This window comes from Macrotis lagotis, chromosome 2, assembly GCF_037893015.1.
Source record: "Macrotis lagotis isolate mMagLag1 chromosome 2, bilby.v1.9.chrom.fasta, whole genome shotgun sequence".
NCBI lineage: Eukaryota > Metazoa > Chordata > Mammalia > Peramelemorphia > Peramelidae > Macrotis > Macrotis lagotis.
Window position 1 is genome coordinate 78,976,692 of NC_133659.1, and position 25,470 is coordinate 79,002,161.

At 38.7% G+C, this 25,470-nt stretch overlaps 1 protein-coding gene across 2 annotated transcripts in view; it reads left to right on the forward strand.

The window, feature by feature from the left end:
• The window catches only part of RGL1 (ral guanine nucleotide dissociation stimulator like 1), a 226,789-nt gene that overhangs the window by 182,571 nt on the left and 18,748 nt on the right, over positions 1-25,470 (forward strand). For both annotated transcript variants that reach the window (XM_074222215.1, XM_074222216.1), the window contains 7 exons: positions 422-525; positions 7,673-7,757; positions 11,911-12,000; positions 13,762-13,848; positions 16,937-16,969; positions 20,570-20,691; positions 21,816-21,905. In XM_074222215.1, coding sequence (XP_074078316.1) covers positions 422-525; positions 7,673-7,757; positions 11,911-12,000; positions 13,762-13,848; positions 16,937-16,969; positions 20,570-20,691; positions 21,816-21,905 — 611 coding nt within the window. The remainder of the gene's footprint in view (positions 1-421; positions 526-7,672; positions 7,758-11,910; positions 12,001-13,761; positions 13,849-16,936; positions 16,970-20,569; positions 20,692-21,815; positions 21,906-25,470) is intronic.

Below are 25,470 nucleotides of genomic sequence, written 5' to 3' on the forward strand. Positions count from 1 at the left end.
TCTTAACATTTCCATTAGAGTCAAGGTTGTTTTCTGTAGCCTGCCTCTGAAGACTTACATCCACTCTGTTTTTATGGAGAAAACTGGAAGCTATAAAATTGTAACAGCAAACACCAAAAATACATATATGTATGTGTGTGTGTATTACATAACAGAATACATATATATGTATGCATAAATACATACAGATAGAGAGACAGAAACAGAGAGATAGAGAACCAACTATGCCCCAAACTGTAAAGTTTAGGGGTTGGAGGAGGAAGTGAGGACCCTCCCCCCACCTTTGATGTTGGGTATTTATACAGCTGCCTAGTTAGTGGTGAGAATTCATAACAGCTGGGATGACTAAAACAGGAAACCACTGACCTACCGTAATATTGATATTTAAATATCTTCTATTTCTTAATCACTCCCTTTGCAGGAATGTAGGATCCTGAAGAATTTTTCCTCGTTGAGAGCCATCGTTTCAGCCCTGCAGTCTAATTCAATTTATCGGTTAAAAAAGACTTGGGCTGCTGTCCCAAAGTAAGTTCCCAGGTGTCTCTTCTAATTTTTTTCTTTTCTGACAGAGAAATAATTGCATATAATTTATTTAGCTTTTTAGAAAAAATCTAACTATCTCTATGGGATACCTATCTTTAAAGACAATACTGTGTTAGGGAGAGAAAAACATTTGCTTGGTAAACAGAAGGGTGCATTTTATTTATTTCAAGTCAGCAAATATTAAGAGGCTAAAGTATTACTGGTAGCAAGGATTCGGGGCTGGAGAAAGAAAGATGAAAAAATGCTACAGCCTCTGCCCTAAGGAGCTTATGCTCTAACAGAATACATCATGACATGTATGGAAATAAGTGCTGCAAGATAGAAAAGGATAAGACCAAGGGAGATCTGAACCAAGGACCTTAGGAATTTGTAAAGAGAGAGAGAACACTTTTAACTAAGTAGCATCACCAGATCTGTGACTTCTGAAGAATATTTTTGTGAAAGTCAATCTGGAAAGGTGAGAGATTGGAGACTGAGAGACCAGTTGGTTCAAATCTGAAGTGTCAGGACCTGAGTGGAGGGAACAGCAATATGCATATCAAAGGAGGCCTGGATTCAAGATATGCAGAGGTAGCAGAATCCACAGGATTCATCAATTTCCTTTAGTCCATCAATTGATCAAGGTGTTTGACAGAGAAGGAAAAATCACAGATTACTTTGAGCTTTCAACTCTGGACACCTGGGAAAATAATGCTACCATGGGCAGCCCCCCCCCCCCCCCCCCCCAGGATGAGAGCAGAAATAGATTGGGGGTGGGGAGGGAAAACACAGTTAATGAGTAAGTCAACAAATGTTTGGTTAGAATGAGGCTTTGTGCTACCACACACATAGGAAACCTCCAAAAGATTATAACAGGTTTAAATATTGTAAAAATAAGGACTGCACCCTTCTTGCAGGTAATCACTAAAGGATTTCAGAATGTTATTTTAAGTAGTATAATCTAGTATTGGGAAGTAGAAAGCAAATGTTAACTGATAAAGTCATGAAAGGTTATTTTTGCATCATCTTGTTATTATGGAATGTGATTTCTCCAAGGCTTGGGATGGAAGGTTCCCAATTCTTATGGGACGATATTTATTCTCCCAGTCCAATAAGTTGCCATTTTAAAATTATTACTTTAAATTGCTGATTTGGAGAAATGCCAGTGACTCATCTTGAATGCCTCAACTGGACTCATCGAACTTCTCATGTTCCATGACATCTTTCTTCAGGCTTCTTGCTGAAGCAACTAATACCTAATTTAATTTTCTTACCATAACACTGCATTATTTTATTCATAGAACTCCCTTTTGAAGATTAAAAAGTGCTTGATACAGGAAGGGAAAGACACTCTGTACCTCTGTTAGAATTGATTCTAGGAGCTGATGTTTACAGTCCCTAGGGGATGCAGTCCACTGATCTGACATCTTTCTTCTAAATATTTCATTCGGGTTTTAGTTAGAACCAGCAACTGTCATTTGGTATATATGGGTTGAATATTTAATATTGATTCACATAATTCTTTCATTTCAAGTCATTTTATAGTTTATGCTATATAGTAGCCTATTTCACTCTCTTGCCTTTCCTTTCCTCATTTTACTCAAATTGTCATGAGTGATTATGTGTTTCTTTTTTAAAGAGATAATATATTAATGTGTACTCTCAAATACTAAAGAATGGTCAGTAATGGACATCATAAATCTTTACTGACTCCAAGTTCTCAAGACCGCAAAGGTCTATTTTTTCAATAAATACATTTTACTGGAATTTCTATATAGCAGTAAGACATGGAATACTCTTACCTACAAAAAACAAAAAATAAGTATAAAACTGAAAGCAGAATCCAACTTAAAACCAAAACGTTTCCAATATAAGTAATTAAAGAAACCTCAATATGAGGAATTAACTGTGTCATCACAGAATTAATGACAATAACTAATATTAACTAGTACTTAAAGAAAACTTTTTAAAAATTATGATCTCATTTGATCCTCATAACAACCCTTGGAGGTTATTTTATAGATGAGGAAGGTGAGGCACTGGTTAAGTGACTTGTCCCACAACTGTGAGGGTCTGAGTTTGTATTTGAACTCAGGTCCTCATAACTCCAGGACAGGTGACAGGCAGACGGCCAGAGCACTCCAGAGAAAGTTAAGAATGTCTTCAGATATGGGATAACCTCTCTTATAGTGATCCTGTGGGGGGATGATGGACAAGGGAACCAAAGAATAATGCTAGAATTTGGGAACAATTATGGAGGGCTGATAATAACATATTTGCCTAGCAATCTTATAAATCTAATCCCAAATAGTGCAGTAAAAAACCAGTTGTTTACCAAGCACCTGCTAAGGGCCTATTATGTGGTAGGCCTTGTGCTAAGCCCTGGAGTTACAAAGAAAGGCAAAAGTTAGTCCCTGCCCTTGGGGGCTCAGACATTAATTATGGGGGAGACAACATGTGAGCAACTAACTACAAACAAGCTATTTTGAGGGAAATGAGAGAGAATCTCAGAAGGAAGGGCCTTGTTCAAATCCCACTTCTGGCATTTACTACACAGGTGACTTTGGGTAAGTCCCTTGACTTTCTTGGGTCTCAGTTTTCTCTTCTAATTAGAACTATAGACCAATCCGTCTCATCCCAGCAATTCTCCAAGACACCAACTAGAACAAATTTGCTTCACTAAATTAAGATCTCTAGTTTAGATCCCATGTTGATATTTTATGGCTTTGTCTAGAGCATATAAAGAAATGAGTTTCATTTTTTATCTTTTTTGGGGGGGGGCCAGGATATTTGTCTCCTATGAGTTACCAGACTCCTTGAACACTATTGATTTCACCACTTTGTAGTTTCTCCTATGCTATCTAGTTATTTTAGAGTAAGTGACTTGGACTCCATGGTTCCTGGGATCCCATGGCCCCTAAGATTCCAAGAAGGCTTCAAATTGAAAAGGGGGGAAAATGCCTGTATGTGTATTTTTGTTATTGTTCAGTTGTCCAGTCAAATCTGCCTCTTCCTGACCATATTGTCAAAATACTGGACTCGTTTGTCATTTCCTTCTCAAGTGGATTAAGGTAAACAGTTTAAGTTATTTGCCCAGGGTCATATGACTAGTTAAGAATCTGAGGTCAAATTTGAACTTGGGTCTTCCTGACTGGTCTCACATTCCATACGCTGAGCCATCTTGCTGCCCTTTTATGTATTTCTTCTTTTTCCTAAATCTCATCTCTCTAACTAGATATCATAGGAGAAACTACAAAGTGGTGAAATCAATAGTGTTCAAGGAGTCTGGTAACTCATAGGAGACAAATATCCTGGCCCCCCAAAAAAAGATTAAAAATGAAACTCATTTCTTTATATGCTCTAGACAAAGCCATAAAATATCAACATGGGATCTAAACTAGAGATCTTAATTTAGTGAAGCAAATTTGTTCTAGTTGGTGTCTTGGAGAATTGCTGGGATGAGACAGACTGGTCTCTAGTTCTAAAAAGTTCTACCTAATTCAAAAGGAATTGGAAATTTACAGGGAATAGTGGAATAGCACTGTCTATTAAGAAAGCATACTTATTAAGGAAAACTAGGAACCAGATGTGGGGATGGTGAAGAGCATTTAGATGGAAGTCAATAGAAGCAGAAACCTAAGTCCTGTTACTACCAGAGTATCCCATCAGAAAGGAAATAGTAAAAGGTTCAGAAAACCAAACTGTTGTGGAGGCTTAATACAGCAGTAGTGATGGAGGTGTCTAAAAATCTGCTGAAGGACTCAGGCTAAAAACAGAGTTGCTAATCATTTTTTAAAAGTTTGTGTTAATGATAATTTAATTCTTCAAAAGGTGAAGGAAGTGGTAGGGGAACTGCTATTCTGGATCTAAATTCCCCCTAACAAAGAGGAACTAGATGATGAAGTAGAAGTAATGGATCTTTGAGGGGAAGTGACTACTCTTATTTTAGAGTTTGTTATAGAGAAGGGGAGGAGGAAACCCACATTCTGATGAACAGCACTAACTTTGGAGAGAAAACATTTCACAGGACTCAGATAAAGAATTGGGAAGGTTCCCTAAATTCAAACAAGTGAAGTTACAGTCAAGAATGAAAATTCTTGTGAAGCAAATCCCATGAAGAGTAAAAAGGGGAAATGGAGATGAATGAGGATGCAAAGGAAACTTATAAGGGAATGTAAATTTCTGAAAGACCTGCAGAAAAGAGAAAGGGCAATAGAAAGGTAACAGAGGACAAATATAAAATGATGGCATGGTCCCCTTTAAAAATAGTGTTAAATAGGGTGTAGTCACAACAATATAAAGGTGTTCTTTTGTTTTTAGCTCTATCTAGGAAAAAGAGATATATGAAAAAAGAGATGGAACTATTCCTTGGGATGAATGGGTTCTTGATAATGAAAACAAGAGTCAGCATAATGTACTTGGCAATATGCCTAGGAAGTTCTAGGTTGAAATTCTTGCCTTTTTTCTTATCCTTACAGTGTGTGACTATGGACCATAGAAACTGACCTTCAAGTTCCTTATCAGTAAAATAGGAGTTGCAATTCCATAGTGTTGTTGTGAGGCCAAAATTTAAATATGTGTGTGTATATATATATATATATATATATATATATATATATATATATATATATAATAGATATGTATTTGTAAATGAGATATATATGCATACATATATAGCATCATATAGAATATAAGTCTATATAAGAACTTTGTAAATTGTGAGTTATAAAAATACCAATAATTATTGTTGTTGTTGTTTAATTTTTAGTGAGAGAGAAGATAAAACTACTAAGTTCTCATTTAGTAGTTTAGTTTTCTATGCCAACAAGAATGTTCTTTGGACTGGAATGGACAGAACAAAGATGAGTAATCAGCTTATGAACCCAAGATAAGTAGGGAGACAGAAAGAAAACTTTGCCTTTATCCAGATGTATTAGACAACATGCAGATGGGCTGATTGAGTCACTGTAAGATATCACAGAAAGGAAGAGGCAAATGTTATCCTTCCTTTCAAAGATAAGAAGAACATGACTGCAAACTCTAAGCTCATAGAGAGAGCTTGACTGATTTCTGGCAAAAGTCTAAAATATATTATTAAAAGTGTGATTACTAAACATCCCCCCTCATAGGTTTGTTTGACTGACATGGGCATAGATATATCCTACAGTTGCAATTGCTTTGATTTGAACCAGGCATTTGACAAAGTTTGTTTTCCTATCTTTATGGATAAAAAGCAGAAATGATGGGCTACATTATGGTATCTGAAGATCGTTACATGGACAGGAGATTAGACTTGTCCTGCTCTCTAGAGAGCAAAACTCAGAGTATTGGGTAGACATTACAAAGAAAAAGAAGAAACTTAACTGAATTAATTAAAATATTGCAGGTAGATGCTGCAATTATTCTCATTTTAGTCTGGAGGAGGTTAAATAACTTGCCCAGGGTCACACACACTCAGGTCCGCCTTATTCCCTTAAAAGAATGAATAAAAGAGAATCCTTTCTATTACATATTTAACAAGCAGTCAGGCCTCTAGCCATTGTGTGAAGATCTCCAGGGAGGTAGAAATAAACCTTTCCCCAAGTGGCCCATTCCATTTTTGAGCAGATGTAAGTTGTAGGAAGCTTTTATTCACTGACATAAATTTGCTTCTTTCAACTTCCATCCATTGTTCCTAGTTCTGTTCTCTGACACTAAGCAGAACAAGTGTAATCCTTTTTCATCATGCCACTTCTTCAAATACTTGAAGACAATCCTTACATTCCTGAAAGTCTTCTCCAGGCTAAACATCTTCTGTTTCATTTTTTTAAGTCTTAAATTTTATTTCTTATGAATAAACATTTATTTTCTGTCTGTCTCATCCACCCACCCCAATTAAAAAGGCAACAAAAAATAAAAGCAAATTGCAGATTTAAGTTTTAAAAAATCCCCATGTTGTCCATGTTAAAAAATGCTCTGTCTCCTTTTACATCTTGGATCCATCACCTCTCTCTCAAAAAAGTGGGTAGCAACTTGATCACTTTCTTCAACCTTATCTCATATGATATGAATTGAAGGCCTCTCCCAAAACCCTGATTCCTGATCTCAGGCTCCAGTTGTCTATCCACTACCCCACTTTAGTTTCCTCCAAAAAGAATAAAAGAGAATCCTTCCTATTACATGTCTAAAAGCAGCCAGACATCTAACCATTATGTGAAGACCTCCAGGGAGGTCACAAACCTTTCCCCAATAGGAAAATGTGTCTTTTTATGCTCTCCAGTTTATCAGTTTACTGTCTATACTGTGACTATCAGAAATGAACAAAATATTCTAGATATGGTCTGACTAAGGTATCTCTGAACTTTTGATTGTGCAGCATTAAACATTGATAAAATTGAATGAAAAATCTAGCATACTTTGCAATATTAATGAAGTGGTCCCGTATTTTTTTCTACATACTTGGGAAGTATGTAATCAGATGATGAGAGGAATGTCTGACTTTGTTAAATATTTGTCACAATTACCATGTGAAGTCTAGGCAGCCAACCAAAGATGACACAGGAAAGCATTTTATTATCTTTCCTGTGAAGTTTGGAAGGCAGGATGCCAACCAGTCATAAAATCATTAGACTTTGTTCGCTGGTCACTAGACAGAATTCTCCATCCTATTATAGCCGGCTCTTAGTTTTAAAGAAAAACCTGAACTGCACTCAGTGTGGATGTGCTTCAGTAATGCTGTTATCAGAATGTTGGGACTCAGTTCAGGGGTCTTTCTTAGGCATTATATTTGGTTGTGATTTTCTTTGAAATGGTTAACTCCCTGGGGCTTCTAGGAGGCATAGTAGATAGAGTTGCAGCCCTGAAATCAGGACCTGAGTTCACATCCAGCCTCAGACACTTACTAGCTGTGATCCTGGGCAAGTCATTTAACCTCTGTTTGTCCCAGCTTCTCCCACTGTAAAATAGAGCCAGCAATGGCACCTCACTTCACAGGTTTGTTTTGAGGATCAAATTGGATAATGGTTTTAAAACCCTGGGCACGGTGTCTCCCTAAATGCTTGTTTAACCACAATATGGTTTTCTTTTTAGCTAGGACTATCAAGGAAAGTTGGGAAAACATGTCAGTCATTGGGTGTTAACTTTTTTTTTCCTTCTAAATTTCTACCCCTAGGGACAGAATGTTGATGTTTGAAGAACTTTCAGATATCTTCTCAGACCATAATAATCATTTGACCAGCCGGGAATTGCTAATGAAGGTGAGCCATATGTGGGAATGCTAGGCATGATTATTACTAGTCCATTGCCGGAATAATGGGAGTTTCAACGGAAAAACTTTTTTTGTTCCCTTTAAAACCTTCAGTCCCAGGGGAGGGACTGCGGCAACTACATTCAGAGGCCACTCTCTTGCTTACTTATGTAGAAACAAAGTAGGAAAAATTCAAAATCTAATTAGGAGCTGTCCTTCCTCAATTTAATGCTTAAACAGATTGTGAAGCCTGTCGCTTCCCTATACCTTTTTAACAAATTCCTGGCCACAAATTGAATGTTGGCCTCCTGCTGGGCTGGAGATACTGGAATTCTTCCTTAGCGAAGTTTCCCCCAGGATAAGACTCCAGTTCCACGAGGAATTGCACAATCCACCCAGACAGCAACATTTCTTGAAGCAGCTGTTCTATGCCCAAAACTTGTGGAGAATTGGAAAAGAATTAGAAGTGAATTAGAAGCCACAGACCTCAAGGACCTTACAGTCAAGTCCCTCACCTATGTTTTGTACAGATAGGAATATTAGAAGGTTTGGAGATTTCCTCACTAAGTAGCTCACAGCTTAGGAACTCTCCCCATTATATATACGTGTGTGTGTGTGTGTGTGTGTGTGTGTGTGTGTGTGTGTTTGTGTCTGATTTAGTAAATGAGCCCTGGGGGAGTTGGTCAAGTCATAGAAAGCCCTGCCCTGGGCCACAGAGTTCAGTAGTGTAAAAAGTAGGATTTGAACCTGAGCCTTCTTGACCCCAAGCTACTGCATTTGCAATGTCTGGTATATGTTAGTGCTAAAGAAATAAAGACTAGAGTACAGAACAGCCACAGAGCATTTGAATGGAGCAGCTTGCTGGAATAAAGGTCAGTGAAAATGAGCATCTGCTGAAGTGACACAGTGGATCCAGTCCAGTCACCTTAGTAGTTTATATCAAAAGGTGTCAGACTGACATACACCAGAGCATTTTTGCCGTAGTTTCTATAATTAGTCATAGAATCACAGAACTAGAAAGATGGGAAGGAGCTCATTAGCCATCTAGTTTCAACCAAAACCCAAAGGGAGTCCTTATTTATAGCATCCCTGATGAGCATTCCTTCAGCCTCTCTTTCAAGACCACCAGTAAGGGAGGACCCTCCATTTCTCAAGGCAGCCCACATTACTTTTGGAGTATTCTCATTTTGAGGAAATTTTTTCCTGATATCGACTCTATTTTTTTTTTCCTGTAGCTTCTACTCAGCAAACTCTTGATTTTATTCTCTTAAGGCCAAACATCATGGCCTCTGACTTTATAACTTCTCTTAGCTGAAGTGGAATCCCTTCACCTGCTCTCTGGCAGTCATCATCATAACTCATAACATCAGATGTCATGAGTAGGCCAGTTCATGCTGATGGCTGAGCCTGGGTTTGTCCCAATGGCCCACAAGACATCACTTGCTGAGATTGAGTTACATCTCTTCCTCACATCCCCCTGGATCTGCAGGTTTTAAATGCAAATCCATCTGGTAGGAAAGGGTTGGCTTAGCAGTGTCGATGTCAATATTAATGAAAGGAGACTAACTGGAGCCATAGATTCAGTTCCCCAACGTGCTAAGTCATCTTTTCAAGGTGGATACATTGAGTCCTGCGCAATTGTCTTCAGGAAAAATTTTGGCTGAAACCCTCGTGGCAAAACTATATCTAGACATTGACTGTTCTATAACCTGTTCTTAATTGTAGAAGTTTCATTCCAACATTTTGGGTCAAATTTCTAAAACTTGACTGAAGTGCCAAAGAAACTAAACTGAACTTAGAATCTGCTTTCAGAGTACATTGCTTTTCCACTTCAGCAAACTCTACAATCATTTATTCATAATCTACTGTATTCAGTAGACATAAAGAGATAAAGTTGTCATGGAGAGATAAAGTGCAGCTGAGACATAGCCCCCCATCTGTAAGCCTCTAGTGCAGTAAATGTGATACCTTGGCTTTTATCTGTATCTGTTTTATCTGCCAGACCCAACTCGGAGACAGCAAGGTGACTGAGTGGATAGAGAGCCTGCCTCTGGGTCAGTTAGACCTGGGTTCAGGGCCCCCCCCCCCAACATCCTGACTGTGGGACTCTGAGAAATCCCTTCATCTCTCAGTGTCCCAGACACTGACAAGGTGTAAATGGTGGAGAAAGTCCTGACCTGCATTACTAAGGGCAGCCTTCTCCCCAGGCACTCCCAGACCAAAAAGATCATGAGTCTAGTCCTTGTTCCCGGAGCCGAGGACCCTACCAGAAGTGAGTGCTGGCAGAGTAGCTGCATTGTGCCTCCCATTATGGGCATCCTCTCTGGGAGCAGCCCCTTTGGTTTTCATTCATTAGTCAACAATCCCCACCTATGTGGGAGACACTATCTTTGGTGCTGAGATGCTACATTCCTGTCCTCCAGGAATTCTATAGAGCTCATTACTTGTTGTATGTATTCATATCCAACATATATGCTTCTGAGTGCACGGTAATGAGAGAGGTGCTAGCAGTTAGGAGAACTAGGAAAGGCCTCATATAAGAGATAGTATTTGAGGTGAGCATTGAAAAAAGCTGGGGGTTACAGGAAGCTGAGTAAGGAGGGCGGCATGATGGAAGGCTGGTATAAATACTATATCGCAAGCATGATGGCCTGCCCCTACAGTGGTGCCAATGGTTATAGAAAGGAAAGATTGGACGTGAGGAATGTTGAGGAGCTTTAAAACTTAAGTCTTTATTTTCTTTCCCTCACATCTCCTTTAAAAACAAACAAATAAACACCACCCTTGTAACAAATATACATAAACAAAAATGTCTGTATTAGGCATGCCCCCAAATGCATGTTCATCAGCTTTGAGTAACAAGCATTGAGTAACATGATAACATGTAATTCTGGTTCTTATTGCAATGGTCAGAATTCTTAAGTCTTAATCCTTAATTTCCAAGTTGTCTTTACAATGCTATGATGTTTTTATAAATTGTTTATTTGGTTGTGCTCACTTTGCTATGTATCAGTTCATAAAGGTCTTGCCAAATGATTTCTGTCCTTTCTAATGGCATAATAATATTCCTAGGAAATAATATTTTTCCCCACCACCCCTGCCCCCATTCATTCCTACATGAACAAAGTAGAAGAAATGGGAAAGGTAGAATGACTTAAAATGGTAGATATTTTTGAGGTTCTAGTTCAGTCCAGAGAATTATCAACCTGGAATGAGTTAATGCTCAATGTGATATGTCAGCAAGACTGACTCACTGGGGAAGGAAAAATGTTCTTTCAGTAATGGGGACAAATAAAAGGGACAAAAAGGCTTATACCACAATAATATTATAGATTCAGGGAAGTTCTGAGAAAGACTGGATCAGGCAGCAGAGGTTTTAAAACTCCTGGATTGTGAAATATGCCTCCCATTCATACATTTCCTGGGAAATGAGAACTTAACAAGACCCAAAAACCACCAAGCTGAAAAACAATTTATAGTCAGTCAGCAAACCTGAGGTTAGTCGTTGTGGGTAGTTATAGTATTACAACAAAGGGAGGGAGCAGGGGCTTTTTCTTATGTACTTAGTACAATAGGTTTTTTTTTCTTATGTAATTGGTACAGTAGGTTGATTTGTAACAGTGTCCAGTCTGGAAGTCCACTTGGGAAGTTTGGTTTGGGATTCAGAGGAAGAGAAGGGGGGAGAAAGATGGGGCTAAAATCCAAAGGCTCTGAATTTGTAGATAGCTCTCTGAGGCTGGACTTTCTCAGAAAACTTCCAGTAACTCTTGAGTTTCATTTAGCCAAGAAATACCACAAAAAAGTGTCCCTTTCCTTCCACAGAATGATGATACATCCATTCACTGCCAAGATCAAGAGATCACAAAATGTGCAGTCTTCCTCTCCAGGGCATGTGTTCATTATGACTGAGTGAAATTGGAGCTTTAAGAGAAGCCTTTCCATCCCATGGTGTTGTCGGCCTTACCAAGCCTTCTCATATTTTATACAAAGATCAGGAGTAGAAACAATCAGGTGTTTATCTCAGGACAATTTAAAGAGATCCTTAGGAACTTTCTCTGTTGTCAAAAGTGTGGTTATATAAAAATACTCCAATGCAAAATGATGCCCCACTGTTTTCCTGGTCCATATCATCCCTCAATGTTACCCTTTCATTTGTCCCCTAGGAAGGCACCTCAAAATTTGCAAATTTGGATAGTAACGTGAAAGAAAATCAGAAGAGGACCCAAAGGCGGCTTCAGCTGCAGAAGGATATGGTATGTGCTGCTTCTGTCTGTGCACCTAGGGCCCTGGGAGCTGCCCAAGGCTGGTTTCATGTGAGACAACCCTACTGCCTCACGTTTGTTTAGTATTTCGTATTTTGAAAAAAAATGCACTTGTGTGGATGACGTATAATTTATTTGACCCTCGACCATCTTGTGAAGTAGCCAAGGCAGGAGCTGGCATTGCTATTAGATATATGATTCTGCGGGGACTAAGAGATGTGACTCATGTAGTAGTCCAGGACAGTAGCACCAGAGGTGGAGAAATCTTTGAAGTGAGCCATTAGCTGGGAGCTGCACATCTGCTCCATGCTGTTCTCCCTTTCCTGCCTTCTCCCTGCTGACCCTTGGAGCCTCCTACCTGTCCCTCTCTCACCCTGGGTTTCCTGTCACTGTAGGATGGACAAAGGGCACAGCCAGCCCCCTTTGCTCATGGTGACCCTGGTCCTGCTTGTTTGGAAGGAGAGTTTATAATCTAGAGATCTGGTCCTTACCCCCATGGACTTGTTTCTTCATTGTCTCAGTAATTTTCCAGCTCTTTTGGAATCTTTTTGGAATCTTTCCCTCTCCCCGCCCCCAAATCCTCCAGTTACTGAAGGAGTTTTAATTACAGCTCCTTTATTAAAATTAAAAAGTGGTTTCCATTTTTAATTTTATTTTCAGCTTTTCTCTTGGCCAAAAAAAGAAGGGATATGAAACTTGTAGAGGAGATGAGATTGGAAAGATTGGGAATGGGGGGTGGGGTGGGAGGGTGGATTAGAGTCTGGACGTCTGGAGTCTGTTTGGCATGAATATTCTCATGCTGACTTTCCAAGTGGAGGAGGGTTCCCCTCCCTGCTCCCCTCCTTCCTTTGGAAAGCTGGAAGTAAATCAGACTCATCATACTCACTGTAACATAAAACTTGAAAGATATTCAAAATGTTTTGCACATTTTTGGTTGTTTAAATGATAAATTAAAAATAGCTGTTAGAAAGAAATCAAACTCATTCTAGTTCTGAATAAAGGTTTCTTTATACACATCATAGGCTAGGCAAATGGCAGATTACTATAGTGACTGAAGGACAAGGAAACTTCATGAACTGATTTTGCCAAGTGTACTGTCTACCTTATATTAAGGTACCTGGCAAATGTTTCTTCTTAGATTTTTTTTCCCTGACTGAGATTTCCCCCATCTGTTTTTAATCCCATAAGGCCCTCTGGAGGAATTTAGGGTAGAATGCCTTTTATTATTTAGCCTGAAGGATGCTGCCTTGGTTGCCTTTTTAAGTGTCCTCTTCCTTGTATGTTCCTCTTCTCAACTTGTAAATAAGTCTTTTAGTCGTGAAATATCTTGGTATTCTATTATTGTAAATGTGGGGGCTAATGTATCTAAACCTGGGCCTTGGCCAAATCCATTTGAAATTAAAGGGATAATGAAAATAATCTGAAAGAAGACTGAGAATTATACAGTTGTATAATTTTCTCTGAATTGATATAAGAAAAGCAAACCAAATAGAGTGTAATTACAGATCCTTCAAGCGTGGACAACTTTAACGACTTCAAAAGGCAGATTTAGAAGATGAACTAATCCTTACTTGGGTCTCCTTAGTTCCAGTCAGATAGAATTATAATTTTAGGTAGGCATCAATCCAGACCCAGATCGCTACATCTGCAAGAGGTAGCATAGGAGCAAAGCCAAAGCCTAGGTCTTTGCACCAGCATTGTGATGGCAAAGGAAAGATGATAAAACCATTTCAGTTCTAATTTTCTCTTCAGGGCGTCATGCAGGGAACTGTGCCTTACCTCGGTACCTTCTTGACCGATTTGACCATGCTGGACACTGCTCTTCAGGACTACATTGAGGTGAGCTCGATGTGATTTCTGAGAACTTTCCTTTTTTTCTCTGCCATTCTCCTCATGTAAGGTCCGGCTGATAGAACAGCTCCTTGCCAGGGAAGGGGGGGCTGTCTCACTTTTGTACTTGTATCCTTGCACAATCCTTGGCTGTGTAGATGCTTAATAAATGCTTGCTAATTAAGTCATATTAGCCCTTAGAGGTTTCTTAACCACTTTGCTTAAGACGAAGACCTCTGGGATCTCCTTTGCTGTTCCTCCCTAGGGTACATGTCTGACTTTCTTAGCTTCTTTTCTAGATTTTTGGGAAAAAAGTCAAACAGGTCATTTTTGCTACCTATTAGTTGTACAAATGAAACTTAAGAATTACAGAATCACAGAATTGAAAGGGATCTCAGTGGCTTTCTTTTTTCTATTCTAAAATCAAACTAAAATCCCCTCCACAGCACCCCAGACAGGTGGTCAGCTAGCTGGCCTTTGTTTGAAGATGGAAGGGGAATGGGAATTCTTTACTTCTGGAGGCATCCCTTTCTACTTTGGACAACTCCGAGTGTTGAGGGAAGGTTTTCTTTATTTCAGGTCTCAGTTTGCTTCTTTTTAACTTCCATGCCTTGTTCCTCTTTCTGCCCTCTAGACTAAGCAGAACCAGAATGACATATTCCTCTTTAGATAGCTTCAAGTACTTGAAGACAAATATCAACATTTATTATAAGATTTGAGTCTAAATATTTTTCCCACCAAATTTTCAAACAGTTTTCCCATATACATTTCTCATGTAATTACATCTAATAAATTCCTCCTGAATTAGAGACTAAAGCATTTAAATACCCCCAAATTACAAAACTAATGGAAGAAAATTATCAAAGGAAGATGACTTTTTTGCCTCAAAAAGTAGAGGGTATTATTAGATTGAAACAAAATAGATGTATTCAACTATATTAAAATAATTTCTGTATAGCATAAGCAATATAATTAAAATAAAACTGATTGGGAAAATATTTATGACAAATATCTGAACTCTGCTATTTATGTCCCCTATTACATTTTCACAAGCTATTTTTATCAATCCTCATTTGAAGTAGGGCCCTGATTGCTTTCTATTAGATGTGTGAGCAGATTGGTTTTTGCCATCATCTCCCAAATACTTAGCACATAGTAGGAAAATGATAAATGTTTACTGATGGACAACTCTAGGGAGGTATGATAGCTTGCAAGTTGAAATTGTTAAGTGCAATGGAAGTTAATTCTTATCTCTTGTAGTGGGTAGGGTGCTTAAAGTTAAAAAGATTTTGATGAAAATCTGGCCTCAAATATTTAATGTGTGACTGAGCAAATTACTCTTAATGTGATTTGTTTCCTCATCTCTAAAATGCACTTTGAGGTCCCTTTCAGCTTAAATCTGGGATCCTGTGATCCCTTCATAGCATAGGAAATCAGAGATCCGATGAAGTTTTTCACATATTTCTCCTCTATTTTCTTTCCATCATTGTTAGAAGTAGCACAATTAAGCATAAGCCAGGCCTGGGTCAGAGATGGACTTTGTGACCCAGCTGATTGATTTTGTGTGTTGTGAAGTCTCTGCCTCTTTGAGATGATGTTTTCAGGTCCCAGCTTCCTTTACATACATGGGAGAAATTCCCTTTTCTCCCAGCTTTAGAGACTTCAGTAGCAATGATATGTGAGAGGTTGAGAGGATAAAAACCAGCCTCCAGAGAGTAGGAATCATGCTGAGCTTAGGGGATGAGGAAATTGAAACAGATATTTAACTTTGCCTTTTGGGAGAAATGCTTCCTTTTTTGATAGTCATTGAGAACTTATTTATCTGTGTGAGTCCTTGGCCAACTGTTGTTACTGCTGTGGTCAGGGGGGAAAATCTAGCAAGAGCCTGTGGAAAGAAGAATTTGTCTGAGTTTTGCTTTCTGCCAACCTCTGCAAGAGTGTCTGGATTGTGGCCTCTGGCCTCTTTTCTGTTCACTTCTAGTCATGCTCTCTCCCATCTGTTAAGACCTTCCCCTCACTCCCCATAATAACCTTTGATGTCCTTGTATAAACTTATCTATTTGCGTTGTTTTCCCAATACAATGTAAGCTCTGCAAGGGGAGAGATTTTGTGTGTGTGTGTATATATATATATACACACACACACACACACATATATATATATATATTTATATGTGTGTATGCATATTTATACACATATGTGTATAATATATACTTATAAATTTATATTTGCTTATTTCTTTATTGGTTGGTTGTCTTAATTTTCTTCTCACTCTAGTCCACCTTCCACTCAACTGAAAGATTTCCCTAAAATAAAGACCTGATGATGTCAACTAACTTATCGCTCTCAGTAGTTTCCAGTGGTTCACCATTACCTCTAGGATTAACTAAAATAGCCTGTGTTGTGTTCAAAGCCTTTTGTAATCTATTCCTGTCTCCCCCACCTTCTAGTCTTCTTTCTTACACTTTATACCCCACCACAGATTCTACAATCCAATGACACTGGTCTCCTTCCAGCTCCTTAACATAAGATGCTCTCTCTCCCTCAGCTTTGGGCATTTATCTGCCTATTTTCCATGCCTTGAATGCTTTCCCTCCCCATCTCAACCTTCAACTTTCCTGGCTTCCTTCAAGTCCTAGCTAAGCTCCACCTTCCACTTTTCTAATTCCTCTTAATTCTATCCAGTACCTTCCCTTTGTGGATTATTTCCAATTTATCCTGTATGTACTGTAGCTATGTATAATTGTTTGCATGTCATCTCCCATATTATATTATGAATTCTTTGAGAATAGTGGTTGTCTTTTGCCTCTTTTTTGTATCCCTAGCAATTAGAACCATACCTAGCACATAGTGGGTAATATTTATTGACTAACTACCTGATAATCACCCTAGGATATCACCTGAGAGGACTGCCACAAGTCAGATGACATCATATCAGTTCCTCTAAAGAATGGATTTAGCAATCAGGGTGACAACAATTCTGTCAATTAATTATCATGAGCAGTTTTCTCTAAGAGTGGCCCTGGATTAGTAGAGTAAATGAAAATATTCTTGGTTCTGTAGTTGCTTTATTGGTCACTGCTTTTCTTTTTTTCAGGGTGGACTGATCAACTTTGAGAAAAGGAGAAGAGTAAGTATCATATATGCTTCAGAGGATTTCCATTTTTATTCAGAAAGCTTCGACAGTTCCTAAAGGAATGGGGACCAAATGTTTGATTGGTTTGGGAGAGGTGAGGAAAGGTCAGTTCCCCCATTTATTTGTTTCAACTCAATTCAGTAGCAGGAGGGGTTGTCAGTGGAATGAGAACCACACTGCATTTGAAGTTGAAAATCTGGCTAACTTATCTGTGTGACCTTAGACAATTTATCTAACTTCTCTAGACCTCTGTGCCTTCATCTGTATAACTGAGGGCTTTGGGCTAGGTCACCCCTAAGGAGAACCTGGTGCTAATCACTTCTCTTAGAGAAATTACATTTTAATGGGATGGAAAACATGCAAAAAAGTGTACATGCAAAATGGATACAGGACAGATAGAAGATAATTTGAAAAGGATGGTTCTGGCAATGAGGAGGACTGCCTTTTGAAGGCAACTTTTTGAGTTGAGTCCCAGAGGTGGCCTAGAGGCAGAGAGAAGGAGAGGAGAGCATTCTAGGCATAGTTCACAAGAAGTGAAAAAGCACAGAACTGAGAAATGGAGGTCTTAAGTAAAGATCAGTAATTAGACAAGTGTTGAGGGAATCATAAAAATTCACAGAGGGGAGTAATGTAAGCAAAATGGAAAGGAAGGAAAAGATCCATTTGTGAAAGGTTTTGGCAACCAAACATAATTTAACAATAGATCCTTAAAGCTATAAGGAACCAGTGGAATTTATTGAATATGTGTGGCAAAGAGGTAACATGGAGGCATCTCTGCTTTAGAAAGATCATTCTAGGCAGTAGAAGGGGAGTGGGGAAAGACTTGAGGGAAGGAGACCTGCCCACGATATAGTACAATAGGTTATTACAGTAGTTAGGATATGGGATGATGAGGACCCATACCAGAGTGGAGAAAACTCATACAAAAGACGTTGAGAAAATAGAAGTTGAAAAAGAAATGGCAAGACTTGGCACAATATTGTATGTATGAGGTGAGTGCTAATAAGAATCAGATGATACCTGGGTTGTGACCCTGAGTGACTGGGAACATGGTGGTGTTGACAGTCTTGGGGAAGTTAGGAAAAGAGGAAGGTTTGGAAAATCGGGCAGGGTGAACATGTTGAGCTTGAGATAGACATCAAATGAGAGATATTTGAGAGGCAGGTGGTGACAGGAAATTGGGGCTCAAGAGCAGATTTCAGTCTTTGCTGATAGAATCAACAAAAGAAAGGGTCTGAGAAGGAAATCTGAGGTATTCATTTCTAAGGTTCATGACTTTGGGACTGGGCATTGGGAATTAGTGATTAGGTTCCAGTATTGTGTAAAGCACTGTGCTAGACCCTGGAGGAGAGTTTAAGGAATAGCTGCTGTGCGGTCACACAGCTTTCAGTCTGGTGAGGGTGGGGAGGGAGGGAGGGAGAGAGAGAGAGAGAGAGAGAGAGAGCGAGAGCGCAAAATACACTTGTGGCTGGTATATTTTAGAAAGAACATATACAAATGAGCAGGATCATTATGATACATAATATTGCATGAAAAAATACATGAGAAGACCACAGAAGAACATTTTATAAGAAGGCAGATTACTTCAGATGGGAGAGATAAGGGAAAGTTTCTTGGAGGAGGTGAAATCTGAATTGCGTTTTAAAGACTGTATAAGAATTCATTCAACAAGAGGGCAGTGTAGGACCATCAGGCACAGGAGCAGAGACATGGACATTAAAGAAGACTAGATAACAGAGAATAGTCCTGTTTGGATCATAGAGAACATAGTATAGAAGGGGAAATATGAAATAAAGCTGGAAAGGTAGTGAGGTGCCTGATCACAAGGTCCTTGAAATGCCAGGCAAAGGAAGATGGAGGTGCTGATGACTGTTGAATGGGAGAGCAATAGTAGAAGATCTGTAAAAATAAGAAAGATGATTGTGACAATAAGGTGGAGAAAAAGAGCAGGAAAGTAAAAGTGGGATTATGAGGCTAATGTAATAGTCCTTGCAGGCAGTAATAAAGACCTGTACCAGGTTGGTGGCAGTGGGAAAAGAGAGGGGAGGGTACAGATGGCAGAGACATTGTGTATAAGGTGGAATAAACAGGACTTGATTAACAACTGGAGAGAAGTAAGGGGAAGGAGGGAAGGTCAGGAAGATGGTGAAAAGGGGGTGAATGGCCCTGGCAAAAACACTGATGTTGAAATCACAAATGGGGCAGGAGTGGGAAGAAGCAGATTTAGATTCAGATACTCTGAGGTCAAGAAACAAGGCCAGAATTATGCTAGATGTCATCCTTAGGCAACAAGGGCATATGATACCCAAGGCAGATCATTATCATGGCAATTATTTAGGGAACATGGTTTCTAAAGGCATACCTAGTAGGGATAGGTTAGAGTCACTTCATTGTGCTAGTTTAAGAACTAGATTTGGTGGTAATCTGATTGTACAGATAAAAAAAAACACATTGTGATCCTTTAGCATTTTTTATCTTGGAAAATACTTTTGACCTTTATGATTTGGAATCATAAACTTTCAGAACAAGAAAGACCTTTGGGATAATATGCTACTGGGGAAACTGAGGCTTCCTGAAGGTACATAATCAGATTAGTTCATATCAGAGCTAAGATTAGAATAAACCTTCCTGACTTCATTGTATTCTTTGGCTCTGCTACAATGAGAGGGGGTTTTGACTAGAGATAGTTGAATGGAAAGTCAGGACACTGAGAATCTACCTGGGTTTTTAATTACTGTTTTGTTCTAAAGATTTGAAAAACTGCCCCACTCTCCAGTTTCCTCATCTTTGCCTTTATTCTTCAGAGTAGCTGTGGTTGGATGTCTCTCCAGCTTCAAAACAAGGAAGTTTTAAAAATCTGGGCAGTTTGTTAATAGGCAAAAGCTCATAATTTTTTTTAAAAAAATCTAATAAATCAGCATATGTATTATAATACAAAAATGAATGTTTGACACACTCACATAGTTGATCCTCTTTTGAGTTTTCAAAAGACTTAGTTAAATGATTTACTAGAACAGTAAAAATCCAAGAAAAATTCTTTGACAGTGGTTTTAGGGGCTCTTGAACATTCAAGACTATGTCCAGATGCCCAGCATGTCATATGAGTTGAGGCTTTTCCCAGTCCTGATTCTACTGAGAAAGTAGTATGGGACATAGGCACTTCCTGATTGTGAGTTCTTATCTCTGTAGGTCCCATTCCCAGGAAATCCCCAGCCCAGAGATTGTCCTTTAGTTCCAAGAAATGAAAATGACTCTTTAAGCATTGATAAAACTTAAAGTTGCTGTGCTGACAATGTTCTAACCTGAATATTGGTTTCAAGGAAATCAGTGAAGAAGGCTGTCAGGCATTCTAGGGTACATACAGACTTTCAGGACTAGAATTATGTTGTTTAAGAGTAATTCAGCTAATCCATTTCAAGGGAAAGAAGAGATCTGAGTTTACCCTATGTCTGTAGAAGCTTTCTGTATTCAATATTGTTTATTCCTTGCCTGAATGTCACATTATTGATGAGCCACTGATGTGTCTCCATATTTGAAGAGCTCAGTTCTGCCTTCTTATTCATATTACCTATTTATTGATCTATTATCCTTTAGGAGTTTGAAGTCATTGCTCAGATCAAGCTCCTTCAGTCGGCCTGCAACAGCTATTGTATGACCTCTGACCAAAAGTTCATCCAGTGGTTCCAGAGACAACGCCTCTTAACAGAGGAGGAAAGGTGAAGTGGACCTGGTTATTGTTCAGCTGTTTTCAGTGGAGTCTGACTCTTCAAGACCCCATTGCGGGTTTTCTTGGCAATAAATTCAATTTTGGACATGTTGAGTTTAAGATGCCCACAGGAGGTGCATTCTGAGATCTAAGTAGAATTTGGAAATGCAAGTCTAGTGGTAAAGAGAAGCTTTGAGGTTAGATCAATAAATCTAAGAATTTGGCCTGTGTACAAATCCAGATTTAAGAGTTCTGTGGCCCTGACAAGTCACTTAAACTGTGTTTGTTTCCCTCAATTTTCTCTACTATTAAATAGAGATAACATCACCAAATGAGATCATTTTTGTAAAGCAACCTTTATGCTTAGCATAGGGCCTGGAACATAGAAGGCTCTATATTAATGCTTATTCCTTACCCCCTTGTCCTCCCTCCTTGTTGCTGATGAGATAATAGAAGGAGAAAAGAAGTGGGCCCAGGACAGAGCTTGGCCAAATATTGAGAGTTACCAGGTATGACTTGTGGTTTCTGGGGCCAAGCAAAAGAAGTCTAATCCTTGAACTAAAGAATGTAGAAAGAGGTATTTCTTCTCTCCTTCAGGTAGTTGGAGATATTTCTTAACTCTTCCTCTGCCCCTCTAGTTCTTTTCTTCCTCAAACTAAAAACATTTCCAGTTCCTCATATGGCATGGTTTTGAGACCCCTTACCCTCTTGGTCACCTAGCACTGGGTGCTTTCCTATTTATTCCTGTTAATTTAAAAAAAAATGTCCCCACTCTAACTGTGACTTCCTGTGATCTTAGACACTGCCCTTCTCATCCTGCAGCCTACTACTGCATAGAGATTTTTGTTTCTCCATCCTAGAGTCCAGCCTTTATATTGCAAAAGTAAACCTTTTATTTTAAGAAATACAACTTCAAATGTCCCCCAAAAGCACAGACATAAGAGCGATATCTTAGAAAAACACAGGCATTATATTTTCTAATCTGGACTATTGAATTGAGATTCCTTGTCATTTGTGAGAGTATGACCTTGAACCCAAATCTTCTCCTGGAAGATCCATCCCTTTGCCTATAGCCATTTAAACTTGTTGTACAATTTGGAAATTATTTAATTTAAAAATTCTCTGTGTTTATAGCTATGCCCTCTCTTGTGAGATTGAAGCTGCTGTGGATACCAGTGCCACCTCACCAAAGCCTAGGAAAAGTGTGGTGAAGAGACTTAGCCTGTGAGTATTGAGAGAGTCTCATTTCTCAGAGTGTTGGGGTGGGGGATAGGGGTTCATTTTTTGTTTGTTTGTGGTTGTTGTTTTGATCAGTACACATTAATGGTTGGGAGATATTATTGTTCATTAACAGTCTGAGCAGGAGCAGACATCTGGAAATAGTGAAGAATAATCAGCCTCTTTATTTTTTAAAGGGAAGATTGTGAAGTCATCATTACTTAGTCTAGGAAAAACCTGGATTATTACTGTCATCAAATGAAAACTTTGAAAGGTCCTAGACTAGGTCTCTACTAGGAAATTCAAGAATGATGAAATGCAAGTCTTTTTGTGAAATTCAAGCATATTCTCTCTCATTGATTGACAGTAGTGGGTCTAAATGAAGGCAAAATGGACAAATCTTTAGAATTTTTCTAAAGAAGGAAATTCTTAATAGATGACATTTAAAATACCATGTAAAGAGGATTTTAATTACTGATTTTTGCTACTGGAAGAAGTTTCCTTATTACTGATTGATACACAAACCCACTCACCCATACCTACACACACAGACACACAGACACACACACACACACACACGTGACCAGGAAGAGCACCACTTAAGCAACATTTGATTGTCATTCTGCTGTGGGATAGGTAAGGCAGGTACATTAGAGCAGTTTTTACTGCTTCTCTTTAGCTTACAGATAAAAATCTGTGACCCTAGAAAGAAAGAATTGCTACAGTTTCCTTAGATAACTTGATGGACCTGACTAGGCATGGTCAGCTGATTGGAGAGATTACCACAAGAGGAATCTGACTTCCATAGATAATGCACTGTCTTATGATGGAGGGCATGGTACTGGAATGTGGGTCCTACCTGATGGCTATATCTGTTCATTGGTTAATCACAAAGACCTGGAGCTAATGGACCTGCATAAGTTGACTGGTCTCAGTAAAGGAAAGGTGATCCAGGTGACCTAATGGATAAAATGCTGAATCTGGAGTCAGAAAGATCTGAATTCAAAAGTTGCCATAAATTGTAGAGCTGCTGTGTGCCCCAGTTTCCACATCTGCAAAATTGGATAACAATACCCTACTCCCAAGATTGTTATGAGCATCATATGAGATAATATTTGTAAAATGCTTTGCAAACTTTAAAGTGTTCCAAAAATACGAGCTAGAGAGTAAAGTCTTTTGCACTGCTAGCACTCTATTTTCTATATAATTTCTTTTCTTATCTGACTTTTATGTTTATTTTTTCTATTTGTGTACCTTCCAGGGTTGTTGTGAAGATCAAATAAAATGATAATTGTAAAGTGTCTGGCACTATGTAAATGTTAGCTGTCATCATCACCATCAACAATCATCATCGTCAGAGTCATCATCGGAATTACAGTTAGAAATGCTTCTGCTCTCCCCTCTACATTCCTAAATAGCCACATATCATGGAACCCTTCTTACTCAAGAGTGTCTCTGATATGGTTCTAAAATGAAGGGGGGCGGATTGGGTGATTCTAGGGTCTTTTGGCTTGGAATTCATAGGTTTCTATCATAGCTCTTCTGTGCAAAGTGTGTCAATTCCAACAGTGTATAGAGGCAAGTGGGCTACATTGGGATGTCAGTAAATAGCAGTTTAATATATTCCCTTTTCTCTTGGAGGCCACTAGTACAAATATTATTAGCATCACTTTACAGATAAAGGATTTGACTCTCAGAGATGTCAAGTGGCTGATCTAAGGGCATGCAGCTCACAATTTTAGAAGCAGGCATTTAATTCTAGTTTCCTGACTCCCAAGATATGGCATACTAATATGAACTATTATTATTACTATTACTCTCATTTTAATATTATTTTTATCTTGTTAAGTGGAATTCAGACTGATAGTTTGTGATCATGTATTAAATGCTTGCTATATGGCAGATGCTTTGACAAATGCTGGGAGAGCAAATAAGAGCAAAAAGATAGTCCTGCCCTCAAGAATCTTATCTTCTGAAAAGCAGGAGTGTCATTTGTGGGGGAGGGGGGCTGATGATGGAGAAGATAACTGGTCTGGATTATTCTGTTAAAAAAATGAAGAGATGGTTGACCTGGATGCCCTGCTTCAATAGAGGTCCTGAGAACAGCCTTTCAGTCAGGGGGGAGGGGTCCCAGATCTGGGGTTCTTCTGAGGCAGCAGCTGTAGGACCAAAGTGACCTTTCAGGACAAAGAGTTTCCTGAGGCATGAGAAAGGAGTCTGGCCTGCATCCTGCTGAGAAATGAGAAGTTCAGCTAAAAGCGGTCCTGCGACAGATCACCCACCTGTTCCATATAGTCTCTGTGGATTAGTGCCAAAGTGGAGTTAATCATGGCTTTTGGTAGTTGAATACTTTTAGGCTGTGAGCTTCTCTTCTGATGCTCCCTGAATGCCTCCCCAGGACAAGTTCTGAAGCAGGCAGAAGGATGGGAAGGACATAAAGTCATCCTGTGTGTTAGTTTCTTTTGCTAAGTCTCTATTTTTGGAAAGCTTTTAGTTACACAGAAGTATTTCATATTGTGACATCTATGAGAAATGTGGTTTTTAAGTGTTGCTGAATCAGTGGTGATGCTTCCAGAGGCTGATCTTTCTCAGTGACACAAGTAGAAGAGAGGACTATTCAGGCAATATTTCTTTGCCATCCCCTATAGGGTGAGATTGTGGTAGCTGGCAACAGATCAGTTCAGGATAATGCTTCATCATAATCAAATAACATTTTGTTGTTTGAGTTCTTAAGGATATTCTGAGATCTGTGATTGTAGTATGGTGATTTGTTGAATGCTGGGCTGTGAAAGATTGAGAATTTCTGATGCATGATCCTAGATTTTTTGATATAGACTAAATTTTCATACATTGCAGTGATGCATCACAGTTTTTTAATCACTTCTGTTAGCATTATGGTGGTTGTTATTCTTATCTTTTCCCCATCTTTTCTGTTGAAACTCAGAAATTGTCTGAGCATGTCACTCATATTTAATTTTCTGCAGATTGTTTCACAGGTGGTAAAAATGACTACTTTTGCAATTGAATAAGAACATTGTGATAGATGCTCATGTTTTGTGAACTTATTTAAAGTATCTTTGGGACAATTCCAGTAGCAGATGAGACAGTAGGAGTGACATGTACTTTATCCTATTCCCAAATGGTGTTAATTTCTTCCACTAGGTCTCCATTTTGAAACAACTTGATTCCATGTGATTCTGTGATTGAGTTTTCAATATGGGAACATCTATTAAAAGCATTTTCATTATTTTTGTGGGTCATTATTCAAGGCAACAAACTGCTTTGCCACAACTTATTTGTTGAATTCTCAAAAAATATCTTGGGATAATATTTGGGTATGGCATATATTTATAAATGATAGTGATCATTCTAATGGAAATCCTAGATACTTGCTCATATCTAGATTTCTGGTAAATGCTCAGTTTTTATAATTTTAGGTGATCCATCAAGTGAATATTCATCGCATTATTGCCAAGATACCCTTTCCATAATTGCTTCTACTAGTAACCAGATCCCAATTCACTGTCATAAATATTTTTTCTAGAAACAAATTTACCTAATGTCACCATTT